Raw genomic sequence first — 16,071 nt, 5'->3', positions numbered from 1 at the left:
GCCGCCCCGCATCGTTTTGCTGATCCAAACCATTAATTTTGGGGCCTTACGTAGATGTAGATAGGGTGTATCCCAAAAAAATTTCTCTATACTGGTCATCCGAACCCTCACCCTCTGTTATGTGCAAATTTCTATATTGTACCGTCAATTTTAAACCTCCATAAATTGGAGGGTTAGGATCATCCAATGGAGAAGATATTTTGGGGCACATCTTATATACATTAGGGCCCAACAAATGAACAGTTTGGATCACCCAAATAATGTGGGCTTGGGCTGCACCCTCATACATCACCGGCCATCATATAATCTCCCTCTCTGAAAGATGTCTCTCAAGGGATCTGAGACCTTTCAATTAAATGGAGTGCAAATATTAGATTCTGCGTGTGTCCTATTAGTACACTTTGATTTAGGAATCACAGGTGAAAAAATCATTTCCATGGGATGATCCTAACCCTCTAATATGTAGATAAATTACATTTAGAAATATCTATAGACTGAAGAGTTAGGATCATCCAATGGAGATGATTTTATGGGCAAGGGCGCAACAAATCAACGGTTTGAATTGTGAGGAAAATGCCGACTATTTAGGATTCTATTAATGGTATTTAAGAGAAGGATTTATTTCAAAATCAATGCCAGCCTGTCGGTTTTAGCGTCAAGAGGAGATGGGTGATTTTTTTGCCGATGTATTAATTGTAGTTTTAGAAGGGAAAGCCAGCAAGGCACATTATGGCCAATAGAGTTCCGAATAGCTTCATATTGTCCCCCTTCCCTATTGGCCAATAGAGTCCCGAAACGCTAGACTTCCTCATTTATTTTTTTTCCCAAAAAATTAAGGGGGGCAATTGTCCCTCTTCCCTTTCATGTGCCATCGCCCCGGTGTATATCTATATTGGAAGGGGGCATATACAACCCCAGCTACCACAAGATATTTCTCTGGTACTAATTCAAAGTGATAAGGATAGCTGGAACAAATTCCAGCCAATGGCTCGTGTCACTACTGAATTATTGTACTTGATAATAAATAGACTTGAAACACAAAAAGCATAATCAAGAAGACTATAGACTTGGTTGTGCTTGCTCGAGTCTTGTGGTGCTTTTCTTCTCACACTATACAAGCATCTCAAGTTTGTTCAGATTCTCCATTAGGAAGAAGTTATGTCTGATGTAATTGTATCGGCCCTTCTACAACTGGTGTTTGAGCAGTTGGCCTCCCCGGTCTTAGAAGAGTATAGTTTGATGTGGGGTGTCAACAAGGAGCTGGATAAGCTACAGTGTACATTAACAACAATTCAAACCGTGCTTGAAGATGCAGAACAACGACAATTAAAGGATCCGGCGGCCAGAATTTGGCTGGAGAAACTCAAAGATGTAGCCTATGATGCAGATGATATGTTGGATGAGTTTGCGACGGAAGCTTTACTACAAAAAATGGAGATTGGAGATCACATGATGAACAAGGTACGCAGCTTCTTTTCTTCTTCAAACCCACTTGTTTTACGTTTAAGGATGGGGAATAAGGTAAAGGAGATAAAGGAGAGATTAGAGGAAATTGCTGGGGATGGCGATAAGATTAAGAGAATTTGGGAGAGGGTTGGCGCAATTTCTCGGGAAAGGTCTGACTTCCATCTGAGAGGACAATTGGAGATGGGAGAGCGAGAACAAACTGATTCTTTTGTAATTGAAACAGAAGTTTATGGAAGAGAAAATGATAAAGAGAAGGTTGTGGAGTCGTTAATCGAGATGGGTAATGATGACGATGTTTCGATCATTCCAATAGTCGGCATGGGAGGAGTTGGGAAGACAACACTTGCTCAGTTGGCTTACAATGATGAGAGGGTGAAGGAACATTTTGAGTTAAGAATGTGGGTTTGTGTATCTAATGATTTTGATGTGAAAAGGTTAATAAAAGCGATTATAGAATCTGCAACAGGGAATCTGTGTGATCTCCTAGACATGGATCTAATGCAAAGTCGCCTATGTGAAAAGCTGCGAGGGAAGAAGTTTTTACTCATGTTAGATGATGTTTGGAATGAAGATCATGAGAAGTGGGATCGATTGAAAAAGTTTCTAAGAGGTGGCGGCCGGAGCAGTAAAATTATAGTGACTACTCGTAGCGAAAAAGTTGCTTGGACCATGGGCACGCTTCCTACACACCATTTGGAAAGACTTTCTGAGAATGATTGTTGGTCTTTGTTCAAAAGTCAAGCATTTGCAGAGGGACAAGAAAAACAACATTCAAACTTGGTTCTTCTTGGAAAGGACATTGTTAAGAAATGTGGAGGTTTGCCACTGGCTGCAAAGACTCTAGGAAGCTTAATGCGCTTCAAAAGAGAGGAAAGCGAGTGGTTATTTGTCAAAGAGAATGAAATCTGGAATTTAACTGAAGAAGAAAACAAAATCTTGCCTGCGCTCAGCTTGAGCTACAATTACCTGCCATCACATTTGAAGCAATGCTTTGCATATTGCTCTATATTCCCTAAAGATTATGTCATCCATAAGGAAAAACTGATACTACTATGGATGGCAGAAGGCCTCCTTCGATCATCTGAAGGAAGTAAACAGTTGGAGGATATCGGTGAAGAGTATTTCAACAATCTGTTGAGGAGGTCTTTCTTTCAAGATGTTCAAGAAGGGGTTGATGGTAATATCACATGTAAAATGCATGACCTGATTCACGATCTTGCACAGTTTGTTGCAGGGACCAATTTCTCAGTTGCAGAGGTCAACATGGCAGTAAGTATTCCTAACCGAGTCCGCCATTTGTCGTTGGTGTTCAATAGATCGGACCGAATAAGTACAGTACCAAAGGCCATATATGGAGCGAAGAAATTGCGGACGTTACTTCTGCTTCCACCGTATCATGTTGTCTTCCCTCACAATTTTTTCTTGAACTTTATGTGCCTGCGTGTGCTGGATTTAGGTTGGGCACATGACATTACAGCCTTTCCAAATTCTATCTCCAAGTTGAAGCATTTAAGATACCTTGACCTTTCTCGCTCTTTAATCCAAACATTACCAGAATCCATTTGCACCCTCAATAATTTGCAAACCTTGAAACTGTTACATTGTCATTGTCTCTGTGAGTTGCCCAAGGACTTGACAAAAATGATGAGCCTAAGACATCTTGAAATTAGTCCATTTACAAGGATGCCTCCTTACGCCGTATCATTGACTCAGATGCCAACTAATATAGGGCGATTAACTTGCCTCCAGACGTTGTCATTATTCATTGTGGGGAGTAGAGGTGGGTGTAGCATAAGAGAGCTGCAAGGCCTTAATCTTCGAGGTGAACTAACCATTAAAAATCTTGAGAAGGTGAGAAATGCAACAGAATCTAAGGAAGCAAACTTGAAGAACAAGAACAGGCTTCGATCATTGGTACTGTCATGGGAACAAAACCGTTATGCTGACATGGGTGGAAAAAATGTTGAGCAGGTGCTTGAAGGCCTTCAACCACACCCAAATCTTAAGAAGTTGTCATTGGAAGAGTATGGTGGTAGCAGGTTTCCACATTGGGTGAGTGACTTGTTACTCCCTAATTTGGTTGTAATTTCTTTAATCAATTGCAAAAGATGTGTATACCTTCCACCACTTGGGCAACTACGCCATCTTGAGTTTCTCACTATACGTGGAATGGATGCCATGAAATGCATCGGCAGCGAGCTCTACGGTAATGGTTTCAAAAAAATATTACCATTGCTGAAAGAACTCATTGTGGAGCGATTGGCTAGCTTGGAGGAATGGTCAGAAGCTGAGAGAGGGGAAATGCTACTACCTTGCCTTGACAGATTGACCATCGATGGATGCCCAAAGTTGAAAACCATGCCATTCGTTGCCTCTCTTAAAAGACTAGAACTGATGAATAGCAATGTGAGCCTATTAAGGTCAGTGGCAAAGCTAACCTCCCTTTCTTCACTTTGTATTGGTAGATTTACAGAGCTGGTTTCTCTACCAGATGGGTTGTTTAGAAATCATACACTTCTAGTGAGTCTCTCCATTATCAAGTGCCCAAATCTTGTGTCTCTGTCGAAGGAGCTTGAGCATCTCACTTCACTAGAGTCGCTTAGTATCAGAAGTTGTGGGAAGTTGGTGTCGTTGCAGATACAAGGCTTAAGGTCTCTACGAAATTTCAGAATTGAGCAATGTTTAAGCCTATCACATTTCTCCGAGGGACTGGAGCACCTCACTTCTCTCGAGGAACTTTTTATCAGTGAATGCCCAGGGATGGATACTGTGTTGGAGGGAATTCATCACTTGACTGCCCTCCGAGTCCTGCAAGTTTCGAACTGCAAGCTGGTATATTTTCCGGAGGGACTTCAACATGTCACGACACTGCAAGTTTTAGAAATCGATAGCTGTTCGAATCTGAAGGCTTTGCCGTGGCTTGGGAACCTTAGATCACTTCGGTCATTGGACATTTTCAATTGCACTAGTTTGGTGTCTTTTCCTGAAGGGGTGCAATGCCTAATGGGACTCCAATATATAAGGATTGTATGGTGTCCCCTTTTAGAGAGACGATTTAAGAAAGAGAAAGGGGAGGATTGGGACAAGATAGCTCATGTCCCTATCGTGATTGTAGTACACTCGGAGAAAGAAAGAAAGAGGTCATGGGGGAGCTGAAGATGGCTCATTTTCCAGATATATTGAGTCGAGGAATTTTTAAACAGTGCTTTTAATTCCATCACTTACAACATACAGTGACAAATAAATTAAATATCATCGAGCAAAGGTTTGCCGACTGAAGGTTGGGATCTTCTAATTTTGGGGATCTTTTGTGCACAGCCTATCCATTGTGCGATACACCAATAAATATTGCACAAGGTAAAACAGTGCCATCATTTTGTAAATTTATTAGAGAATTGAATGTATTTAGTTTTAAATCTTCTTCGCACCCACATGATATCAGCATTTACCTGGACGCTTCATCTGATGGGTGGCTACCACTGTAAACTGAAGTGAACAACAAAAGCTAATGCAAGAAAGATACCTTTCATTTACAGTGAAAGTAATGCTCCAAAGTAACAGTAACAATACGGTGTATGTCTCATCCTCTCCAGCTGCAAATTTACATGGTCAATTTTGTAGCATGCTACAAACTGCAAAAATAATAGCGTGTGGACTCCTTTTTCTTCTTCGTGATCATAAAAGATTCGGCTTAAAGAATGCGGGGAATGAAAGACCATATCCATCCATCCCACCGAGATGAAAAAAAATCGTCACTTACACCAATTCTATTCCCCATTTGGAATTGGCACCAATTGCTTTTTACTCCTCTTAACAGACCGAGCTAATCGCCTCAACTTGTGTACCTTCAATCGAGTTGCAATCTTTTCTCTCTCTGGAATTGGTTTCAATTTCTTTTCATTCCCTATATCGGAACGAGCAAATCGCCTGAATTTATGTACCTTTAATCGAACAGCAGATACCTTGCGGGCCACTACCTGCCAAATCATTTGAACTGCATCGTCTTTTTGTGACGGATACTGAAATTCGAAGTAACGCTCAACTTCCTTCAGCCTTTCCCACATTCGACTCCACTCATCCCTTCCAATACTTTGGATTAGTTTTATGAGGACCCCTTTTTTGAGAGCGTCGGACGTGCGTACAATGATGCAGAATTTGGAGTAGTCAAGGACATCTTCGTAGGGTAGCTCAATTTCATCACTGACTATAACTGGGACACAATGACTGGCTATAGCGTCAAATAGACGATTGGAGGATGGAGTGTCACCAGCAATATTGAGGCAGAATTTAGATGAATGCATTCCCTGGCTTGCGTCATTTATCCCATTCTTGCTGACACTTCCGAAAGAAAAATGAACGTCCTTTTCATCTTTGAGAAGATAATACAGCTCTTGCCGGATAAACCCACCCTGAGAACAAGACCCATAAAAGTTACTAATCGGTTATAGCAAAACAATCAAAGGAAGAATAGAAAAAAGAAGGGGATAAAACTACTAACAGAGAACGGTCCATTGTTTTGAGAATTCATTACAACTATGTACTTTTTGGCATTTGTTGTCTGAATCAAGAATTCCAAGATGGGATAATGAAGTGAATGCCATCTGAATTTCAAAGCTTGGCTGACTGTAGAGTAATACATTAAACTTAATGGTCCTTACGCTTCAGTAGAAAAAAACATGTAGATGGAAAGACATCTTAGAGTTGCTCAAAAGGTTTTAAATTTCGGTCTCGGAATGCGTTTCAGTCCTCACCGAAACCGAAATTTTTGCCGAATTCGCCCAAAATTTCAGGGAAATATTAAATAATGAATAAAATCCCATTTTTAAAGTGATTTTACTAAAATTTCGGACCGAAATCAGGAAAACGAAATTTCGACCGAAATTCGGCTGAAATAAAGAACGTTTCGAGTTTTACTTAATTTCGATCTCGGTCTCGAAAGAAACCCGAAACTTCAGAATGAAATTTCGGGTTTCGGTCGAAATTTAAAACCTTGGCTCGAACCCATTATGTTTTTTCTCAACATCATAGTGCTGCTCGAAATCAACGTGCCAGAGTTTTCTCCAAATGATCATTATCAGATTTCACTTTTTTCAAGCACCCTGGAAGAAGTCTAACCTTAGGGTATAGTTTTGCAAATCTTCTACTTAAAGAATCCCCAACTTATGAAATAGTGTTATTCCTATACTGATTATAAACTTCATAATAGATTATTTTCTACTCCCATCACAAAACTATTTTCGCTTCATGCCACTTTTCGAAACTTAGCCTTGCCGACAAAAGTATATCTATCCCCGCATGGGGAATTCTATAAATGATGATGAGGGGCACCATCATGTTCTTGATATCGTAACCGTTTTATGTCCTTGTGCAGTCACGCTAGATCTTTTCTAGAGCTGAACTGGGGCATGTCTAACAAAGACCGGCAGATATCGGATTTTCTCAATCTTACCTTAGGGGAGTACATGCTTTCCCTCTACCACCCAAGAAGTTCTCTGAAGTGGGTTTTATATTCTGAAAACTCAGCTCTACCTAACTCATCCAGTTTCTAATATTCGAGTTAGACACACCATCCCGTACTCTATTGTATGATACATTTATTTTATGCATTATTATGACGTGCAAAGCTATTTCATACACGATCAAATGACTTAAGTTATTTGCTACAGAAACATCCCGGTCTTGCTGGAAAAAGGCCATGCAATAAAAACCTTTCGAACAAAGAACAAAAACTCTTCTCCTTGAGTACAAGCATCAGACGCTTGGCTACAAATTGATTTACATATCAAACATCTCGTTTGAAAGCAACCTGAACTGGAAAAGGGTACTCTCAGGACTACAAGATAGACCCCGTTCTTAGTTTCCTAGCTTTAGTGTGGGGATACGATGAGAGGATGAAACACAATTAAGAAAACACACAAAAGATGAACCAAAGCAGGTGGTATGGGGCGGCTATCAAGCGATAAAGGGTTTTCGTGTGGCTGCAAAAATTAGTGGATTGTGGCAACAAAAATTAGTGGATTTTAACCAGAGTTTCAATAAAAATCAGCTATGAATCAGAATTTGAAACAAGCAGGGAATAGTAAAACGTGAAAAGATTCAGACAATTAAGGTAGAAATAGTGATATGAATATCTAAGTACAAAAAACAAGGATTTGTCAACATGGAAAATATATAGATAATAAGGGAAATGAAGAACTAAGTATTAAGATTAGAGCACTAAGCTTAATTGTTACTCCTCTAGTAAAGTTAAAAGGAAGAAAAACATTGCCACTTCATCTATTTATATTAGACATGGAAATGAATTTTTCTAGTTGAAATTGTGCAGCTCTGACTGTATATTCTCGTCATTCAGATCAATTTGTAAATGAAGAAAGCCATTTTACATTTTTTACGATTTCTGTTTCTTGGTTGTTTCCGGTAAACATATTTCCCCGGTAAAAGTTGAAGATCACGTGTACTAAATTCATACAAAAATAAGTATCGATGAAGACAAATATACGAGTTTCAAAAGTAACATGCCCAAGTTTAAATAAGGAGAGTGCATCCAATATCAAAATTCAAAACAGGGGAATGCAGAATTATACAATATATAGTACTTGGTAAAATAGGCTATGAAGGACAGTCATAGTACTTACATCTTTCCTATAGATGGCTCCTTGGAAATATAGCAAAGTTGGGCGGCTATCGTAACCAGACGAGTCATTGACGAAGGTTTTGACTATGTGCTTGTAAGGTGCAATGACATCTTTCTCAATATTAGCTATAATCGGAGGATACCTTCCGAGATCTGCGAGAATTAAAATGGCAGGCCACAATGACGTTCTTGCATCCAACATGCTGTTTGGATGATGAGCTACGATGACATGATCTCTTCCCTCAGATCTCTTCCATTCCTCTTGCTCAATCAAAAATGCAACCAACTTCTCTTGTAACAATTGGTTCATGTTCTTGCTAGGGTTTTCAAGTGACTTTACCTTAGAATACCTATTGTAACTCAATGATGAAAAAAAAGGCACAAATATGACATCAGCTTCGCTAGAATTGTCGACTCTTATGGCACTACTCGGGCTAGTTCGGTCGGCAAATTTTGATGATAGAAGGTCCAATGTAAGCCAGTACTCTATGCTATGCTGTTGGTTTAATCCACCAGGATAATCGGGGAACCCGGAGTGAAGATCTGGCCAGACGTGGGTCCCCTCTCCTTTCCAATCTAACAGACCGAAATGGAATTCGGGAGGCAAATCATACATGAAAACCTTTAGGACTGCTTCGTTTGGATTGCATTTTTTGAATTCTTGTTCTTCAGACCCATCCTCCTTGTCCGCAAAAGATGAGGGATCGATGGTTGAACGGAGAACACTGTTTTGAGCTTGGGATGGAAGATTGACATGGTTGTCAATCAAAGCAAATAGTCTAGGATTGGGTAAGTGATCTATGAAATGTGGCCTACCCGTGGACCGCAAGAAGAAGAACGAAGAGAATATGAACAGTAGCATCATGATCATGAAGAAACAAAACAGAGACTTTCGGGACAGAAGTCCGATCGAATGTGCGCTCCTATCAGCCATAACAAAACCCCAAGAACTTCACAATTTAGCTATAAGAGGTTGTTTCTATTCTGAAAACAAGAAAAGAGTAGTTTCAAAAGAAAAAAAAACAGCAACACCAGCTCATTCTAAAGGAAGAGCAAACTAAAATCAAGAAAAATAAAATCCACAAAAATCAAACAGAAGAACACAAAACTCGGTTAAATTTCGCCATTTTTCCAAAAAACAAAATGACGAGGGCAATCGAAACGCATTTGAAACCAATAAAATTCATTTAAACCAGCTAAGAATCCAACATTTTTCCCAACAAACATATGATAATTCAATCCAAAAACAACCACACGACTCTTCCCAAACCACACAAATAAATTGTGAGGATTAATTTTCCATAAAAACTATCAATACCCATCATGTCCCATTCCATCAAAAACAAGATTCAAAAGGGTTTCCAAACCCATGGATCTTTAACATTCTCTACCATCAAGAACAATGCCATTGCGTCTACATTTAAAGGAATGTAAAACAAAACATAGAATCAAAAAACAAAACAATTAAACACCCATGTGAAAGGAAACAAACCCAGAAAAATTGAAATCTTAGTTCACCAACCCATCAACAAAAACCAACTAAAAGTTATAGAAAATGAATAAAATCTAAGAATTACAGCTGCAAAGAGGTAGGTTTGATGATGAAGCAATGATAGAAGAAAAGTGGGTATGTCTGAAATTTCTATTTTTTTTCTTTAATTGGCATACCGTGGAGGCATCTGAAGAAAGGTGCATGATCGATTGAGGCAAACTTTTAGTGCAAGATTTCAACCTGCTTGATTTTCGGGTCTACTCGTGAGAAGCGGGTGGTTGCTGTCTTATTGGGGTTTTGCTATTTTTACATGTAGTTTTGAAAAGAGAGAGTTGAGGATTCTTGCGTGTGCAAAGGAAAGACTTCTTACCATACTATGAAATGCACTTTTATGAGAGCTCGATGGATTGCAGTGATTGACGCCTCCCATCCACATATATCATGATATATATTCGCCCCCACTTGTTCCCCGGGCCGCCCTAGTAGTGTAAAAACGAATGTTTTTTTTGGTTTTGCAAAAGAAGTCTTGTACTTTACTTTATTTGCAAATTGAGTTCTAATTTGACAATTTGCAAATAAAGACCACATTTGAGGGGATTTTGCAAATCAGTTCATCACGTAAATTTGAAACCAAAATACCCGTTGTAGATTTTTTTGACTTGAAAAGAGACCAATATGTCCATATATATGTGTGAAAAGATGAAAATTAACTTGCGAAAAGATCAAAATCCCGGTGACACCATCAAAGTATGATGTGTAAAATAGTCGGCCCCACCTATGCATAAGCTCGGTTGGATATCATGGGACCTACACCATCAAAATGAGTGTAGACACCCCATTTTGGCTAGACCTAGACTGACAATAGGCGTCCTCGTTGAAGGCTCCAATGATGATCATTCCAGCTTGATCCAAACTCCCAAGCTGAGAAGGTGAAAAGCTCTTTTATGGCCACGGAAATGGATAAATCACGATGTCTTTTAGGCCACCCCCCCCCAAATATAGCCTTAGAATAGCCCTACAAATCCACCAGAAAAGTCCTAGAAAACCCCTAGAAAATTCCCGGATTATCCCTGAAAATTCTCGAAAACCCCTAAAACCCCCCGGTCATCACTCAAAACCCTCCATATGAACTCAGACGCCTCCAAATAGCCTTTAAACATCTTCAGATAAGCCCAAAAAAGATTCTAGGCAAAACCCAGAAAAACCAAAAAAGCCCAGTTAGATCTTGGAAAATCTCAAAAATTCTAGAAAACAATCCGGACCAATTACTGGTCCCAAAACATTCCTAAAAACCCTCACAAAACCTCAGCAAAAATCCCAGAAAAACCATCATGAAAAACCACCCAAAGCACCGAGTTGGCACTTATTTAGTGGACCAAAGGTAATTACCTTAAAGATAATGAGTCTAAGATATTTTAAAATAATTTTAAACCATTTTTAACAGAGCGTAGTCTCTCTTGACTTATCCGAAGCGTACAAGAACATCAAAATCTGATAAGAAATGAGCGAGTTATGAATTTTCGAAGAAAACTGTGCAAACCAAGCTCCGAACCGAATTGGTCTCAGTGTGCGAACATCATTGTCGCACCATGCGACTAGCTGGATCCAATATGGGTCCTTTCTCTCACTACTCGAACAGTATTTCAGTAGTCCTGGTGGAATGATCGTGATTCATTCAATAGAGTTGGCGGGATTTGAGTCTTTCTTACATTATGAAATTGACACATCTTAAGGTATATGTTCTCTATCCAATTGGATCCCCGAAGTCTCTTTCTCCCGCTAGGCCCTGCATCGGGCAGCCCTGGCCTATAAAACTTATCGACCAGAGCAAGATAGTTAGGTGGTTGGCTGCTGCCCAATTTTCTATGATTTTTTCTGGGTCTTTGGGGCAATCTAAGTTTAAGGTATACCCCACTTGCCATAGCGGGTTGCATCTTAGTGCTGATTTAAAAAAATGCTATATTGGGTTTCCACTAATCCCACTCTCTAGAAGACCTCCAGATGTCATACCATTAAATTGTATAGTCAACATCTGTAGGACAACCCATACTCCAAAAATATGGAAAGAAATTGCGTCTCATAAAATCTTCAAAACAAAAGATGATAATGGAAGTCGCATGTGAATGCCCCAAATTTGTTCATATCATATATTTGTAATTTGGCCAGATTTGTAAATGCAACCTTTTTAGTTAGCCCTTTTTGCATTATTGTTGTCCCGAGTGGTTTCGGTAGCGCTTTACCAGAATCCTTGAGAATCTTTATTCATGTCTTCCTTTAATCCATGGATGAGGATTTTCACCATAGAGATCAGGATATATAACCTAAAAACCAAGTTCTCCAACTGGAACTTTGAAGAAACAATGGACATCAATGGATCTGAGTATCCTACCGAGTCTGCCAATGAAAAAAAGGCCTAGCTGCACCACGAAGTGAGAGTTCCTCCCACAAATCAGCACTCTTTCCATTGTACAAGTGTTAGTAATGTTTTCCTTCAGAGTGTTATTAGTTTGAGTGTTTGTTAGTAAAGTGCTAGTTAGTAAATGTGAAGCACATAGTTGTGTGTTGTAAGAGTGTCTTGAGCATTAATAAAATTTGAGAGTGTGATTTTCTTCTCATTTCCATTTACAACTTCGCCTGGTGTGATTCCCTACTCGCTTTTCTAAGGAGCGGAGTGGACCCTCTTCGGAAAAGCGCGAAAAGCTCGGCAAACACGGAAAATTCTGTTTGAGATAATCTTTTAGTTATCTTTTAATCAGGTAGTTTGGCATTAATTAGGGGGAAAATCCATGGGGAAAAGGGCTAATCGGGCCATAATCCGAAGGCCTTCCTTTTTCATTAAGGTTAATTAGTTTTAATTAGAAATAATTAGAATGAATTAGGACATAATTAAAAAAACTTAGGAATAAATTAGGGTAAAGCCATGGGGATTAGGGCTAATGCCCCAGGCCTTCCCCTCTCATTAATTAAAAAAAAGGCGGCCCAGTGCACGAGGCTCCCTCCATTGTGGGGTCTGGGGAGGGCTAGATGTACGCAACCTTACCCCTGCTTTACAGAAATGCTGTTTCCATGACTCGAACTTGTGACCACCAGGTAACAATGGAGCAACCTTACAGTTGCGCCAAGGCTCGCCCTCTCCTCTCATTAATTAGTTTTAATTAGGAATAATTCGAATTAATTAGGAGAAAACTAGGAAAAATTAGGGATATAGGGAATAATTAGGATAATTAAAATAGTCATTTGTAATTCAGATTTAGTTATTTATAATAATTAGATTAGTTTAATTAGGGTTAATTAGACTAATTAAGCAGATTATAGCTTAATTAGGCTAATTAAACCTAATTAAACCACACTTGCCTCCCTTTTTACTATGGTTCTGTAGAATTTGGATTAGGATAAGATCAAATCCAAATTAATCCCATTCATAAAGATAATTCATGAAGGTTAGGGACTAGATCGCTATTTTTTATGAATTTCCCAAAGTCAAGACGATAATTTGGATTAGTCTTTTCATGGTCTTCTTTCTACTATTAAACTCACATTTTTGGAAGAAAGGGAGATATGGTCAGCCTTCATGTTAGTTTTCCTTAGAATTTTTCAAAATCGACAAAATCTATAAGAGACTGGAATTTTCCGGGCGAGTGGGTGCCTAACACCTTTTCCATTCGTAACAAGGCAACATACCAAATCTTTTGGGGATGTAGGCCTTGGTCCTAAGTGACGACTCTACCCGATTCCCCATGGGACCTTGATTCATGTGTGGACATGTAATGCAATCCGATTGCATTATATGCATTCATCATAAGAAAAGTGTATTAAAACACCTTAAAGCTAAAAGCAAGTGCAAAAACAAAGATCCATAGCACGTGAGACCGGTCTCCATAACATGAGATAAGAATCATAAGATGGTGGGCCTCACTCGATAGATGTGTTTTAGTTGAGTTGGTGGGAACCACACTAATCAAAACATCAAAGGGACCCATCCCATCAAAACCTTAGGTGTAGAATGGTGAGCCCCACCTCATGCATCGTTTGACTTGAGTTGGGGGACCCACCCTATCAGAACATATCGTTGATTCACTTTAGCATTCCTCTTTAAACTTTAAAAGAATTCCTATAATCCAAAGGTTCTCACATTTTTCCAAATTAAATGCAACATTTATGAGAAATTCCGAACTAAATGCTCTCACTTTAGCATTCCGAACTAAATGCAACATTTATGAATAATTGGTCATTTTCATATATTATATGTAAATCTCATGAGAAATTCAAAATTATGGTGAAAAATAAATCCACATTTAGCAAATATAAGCACTTAATGATAATTCCATAATGTTCTATGATGTTCATTATTTAAAAAATAAATATTCATATATTAAATATACGTGCTGAAAATAAAAAAGCACATGTATTTTTTTCCAAAATTTCCGAACATTTATTGGCACATCCGAACCTTGTAAGTATGAGTAGGATTGCCAGATGAGAGTGTTTTGTGTTTTATGGGGTATGGTATATCCTTGTGTGGTGCAAATGATGAACCGTCCCTATCATATTAACATTATCTGGGGTTCTTAAAACACTATATCCATGTGAAGTCTTAGAAATAGCATCTCACAGTATGATTTCCCTTCATGTATCGATAAGCTCTAATCACCTTTGAGATGAAAGCAAGGCCGGATCCTTTTGAAAAATGAGAACCTAATGAAACTAGACCCTTCAAGTTATTCTTCTGGTACGGGATCGTGTATTTAGAAGCACATGTATAAGCAAGTAGGTGTTGGAAGACTAGAGCTTTTGGGGACTTGTAATAGCCTTTGACAATTGATTAAACTAGGGCTGCAACAGGGTTGGGTTGGGTCGGGTTTTTCAAAACCCTAGCCCAACCCTGGATCCCATTATCTCGGCCCTGACCCGTCCTGACCCTGAGTCAGGGCCGGAAAACCTCAACCCATTACCCGCCCTACAGGGTATTGTGCTGGCCCTGGCCCGCCCTGATTGGGCAGGGCCGGGCGGGCCGGCCCTAATTGACCCTAGTGCAAATACCTGTTAAGAGTGCCAAAAATAAAGCAACCATTTATCATATGGAACAAAATGATCAATAAACAGAGAAAGGGAACAAAATAAGACAATATGAATTCAACAACATGACGGGCAACAGAGACAATTAATAATAATAATCTAAAGAAACATCAATCCAAGATAATAGAAAACATTAGCAAAAGAAACATGCACATATGGTTCAATTCTATAATAGAAAACTCAAGATCGGGCCATGTCACGGTACCCGAGGCATTAACCCAAAACCCCCCCGACCTGAGTCAGGGTCTAAAAAAATGAACCCTGACCCGCCCTCAGGGTTAGAAAATCCAGCCCTAACCCTGTTCGGGCTTAGGCAGGTCAGGGTGACAGGGCCAAACTTGCACCCCTAGATTAAACAATGTAAAACAATGTGACCCATTATAAAAAAATGGTCATGGATATCAGTAGCCCACGTATAAATATAAGTACCAAACGTGAATGTTTCATTTGACATTCATTTTTCTTCATAAAAAATATTTATTGATATTGAACAGCTGGAATTTTCGCACAATATGTGAAAATACACATTTGTACGAAGAATCCGATAGAGTAATTGATGGAATTGGGCTCACATTTAATTTTCAAGGATACATTTAAATTACATGCACTGTAATGCGATAGACTGTACACAATATGTTTAACTGGCAAAGTCATTGTGGTGAACTCTTTGATATGTGCACATAGGGCAATACATTGGACATGGTGAGCTCTAAAAAAGTATATCAGTTCCATTATCAAAATATGGTTCTGCGGATGTCAGAAGCACATATATGTACTAGTGGTCAAACCCATGCTATGCATGGTGTAAAATGATGGGCCCCACACAATAAAAACATGAGGTGTAAAGTGGTGGGCCCACCCTCCTGCATAGCTTTGGATATAGATGGTGCATCATTAAGATTAGGATTAACACGGTGGGTTCCACCCTATGAATAGGTTAGGGTAAAGAAGGTGGACCCTTCCCACCAAAACTTGAGGTGTAAAATGGCAGGCCCCATTCCATCATAGCGTAGGTTTGGGTGGAGATAGTGGGCCCACCACATCGTAACATGAGGTGTAGAATGGTGGGACCCACCCATTCTAGGCATGGTTATAAAATATTTGGCTCTGCCCATCATTGCATGAGGTGTAAAATAGTGGGACCACTAGAGCATGGAAGTGATACCAAATAGTGCCCCCACGGCCCCACCCATGCTACGCTTGGGTCTAAAGTGTTAGGCTCCACCCTATCAAAACAAAACATGAGGTATAAAGAAAATTTTTTCCACTGAAAGTTTTTCTTGGAAATAAAGCGAATGACAATAGAAAGAAAAATGCTTAGTGTATTGTTACACACCAACATTATTTTCAATATAAGATATAATCTGCTAAATATGTTGGTTGGAACATGTTACTTTGTGTT

At 39.3% G+C, this 16,071-nt stretch overlaps 1 protein-coding gene and 1 pseudogene across 2 annotated transcripts; one reads left to right on the top strand and one right to left on the bottom strand.

Annotated features, from left to right (window-relative positions):
• The first annotated feature begins 1,060 nt into the window (after positions 1 to 1,060).
• On the top strand, positions 1,061 to 5,008 carry LOC143888407 (putative disease resistance protein RGA4 pseudogene; annotated as a pseudogene).
• Positions 4,828 to 9,987, bottom strand: LOC143888408 (putative arabinosyltransferase ARAD1). 2 transcript variants are annotated; one of them, XM_077392812.1, is made up of 3 exons: positions 9,770 to 9,987; positions 8,103 to 9,085; positions 4,828 to 5,876 (listed from the first exon to the last, which is right to left on the bottom strand). In XM_077392812.1, exons 2-3 carry the CDS (start codon positions 9,033 to 9,035, stop codon positions 5,235 to 5,237), a joined length of 1,575 nt encoding a protein of 524 aa, XP_077248927.1. In that variant the 5' UTR covers positions 9,036 to 9,085; positions 9,770 to 9,987; the 3' UTR covers positions 4,828 to 5,234. The 2 variants fall into 2 exon arrangements, with proteins under 2 accessions (XP_077248927.1, XP_077248928.1); XM_077392813.1 differs by having other exon boundaries at positions 8,103 to 9,024.
• Between the last annotated feature and the right edge of the window lie 6,084 nt (positions 9,988 to 16,071).

Source organism: Tasmannia lanceolata, unplaced genomic scaffold (assembly GCF_043159265.1).
Source record: "Tasmannia lanceolata isolate RefF3 unplaced genomic scaffold, GAP_Taslan_0.1 ptg000012l, whole genome shotgun sequence".
Classification (NCBI taxonomy): domain Eukaryota; kingdom Viridiplantae; phylum Streptophyta; class Magnoliopsida; order Canellales; family Winteraceae; genus Tasmannia; species Tasmannia lanceolata.
This window is presented reverse-complemented; position numbering and strand designations above follow the sequence as displayed.

Excerpts from the sequence above, each read along its gene's own strand:
- LOC143888408 (XM_077392812.1), bottom strand. The coding sequence starts at position 9,035 with ATGGCTGATAGGAGCGCACATTCGATCGGACTTCTGTCCCGAAAGTCT. Across the intron at positions 5,877-8,102 it reads GAGCCATCTATAGGAAAGAT|GGTGGGTTTATCCGGCAAGA; the intron begins GTAAGTACTATG and ends TCTTGTTCTCAG.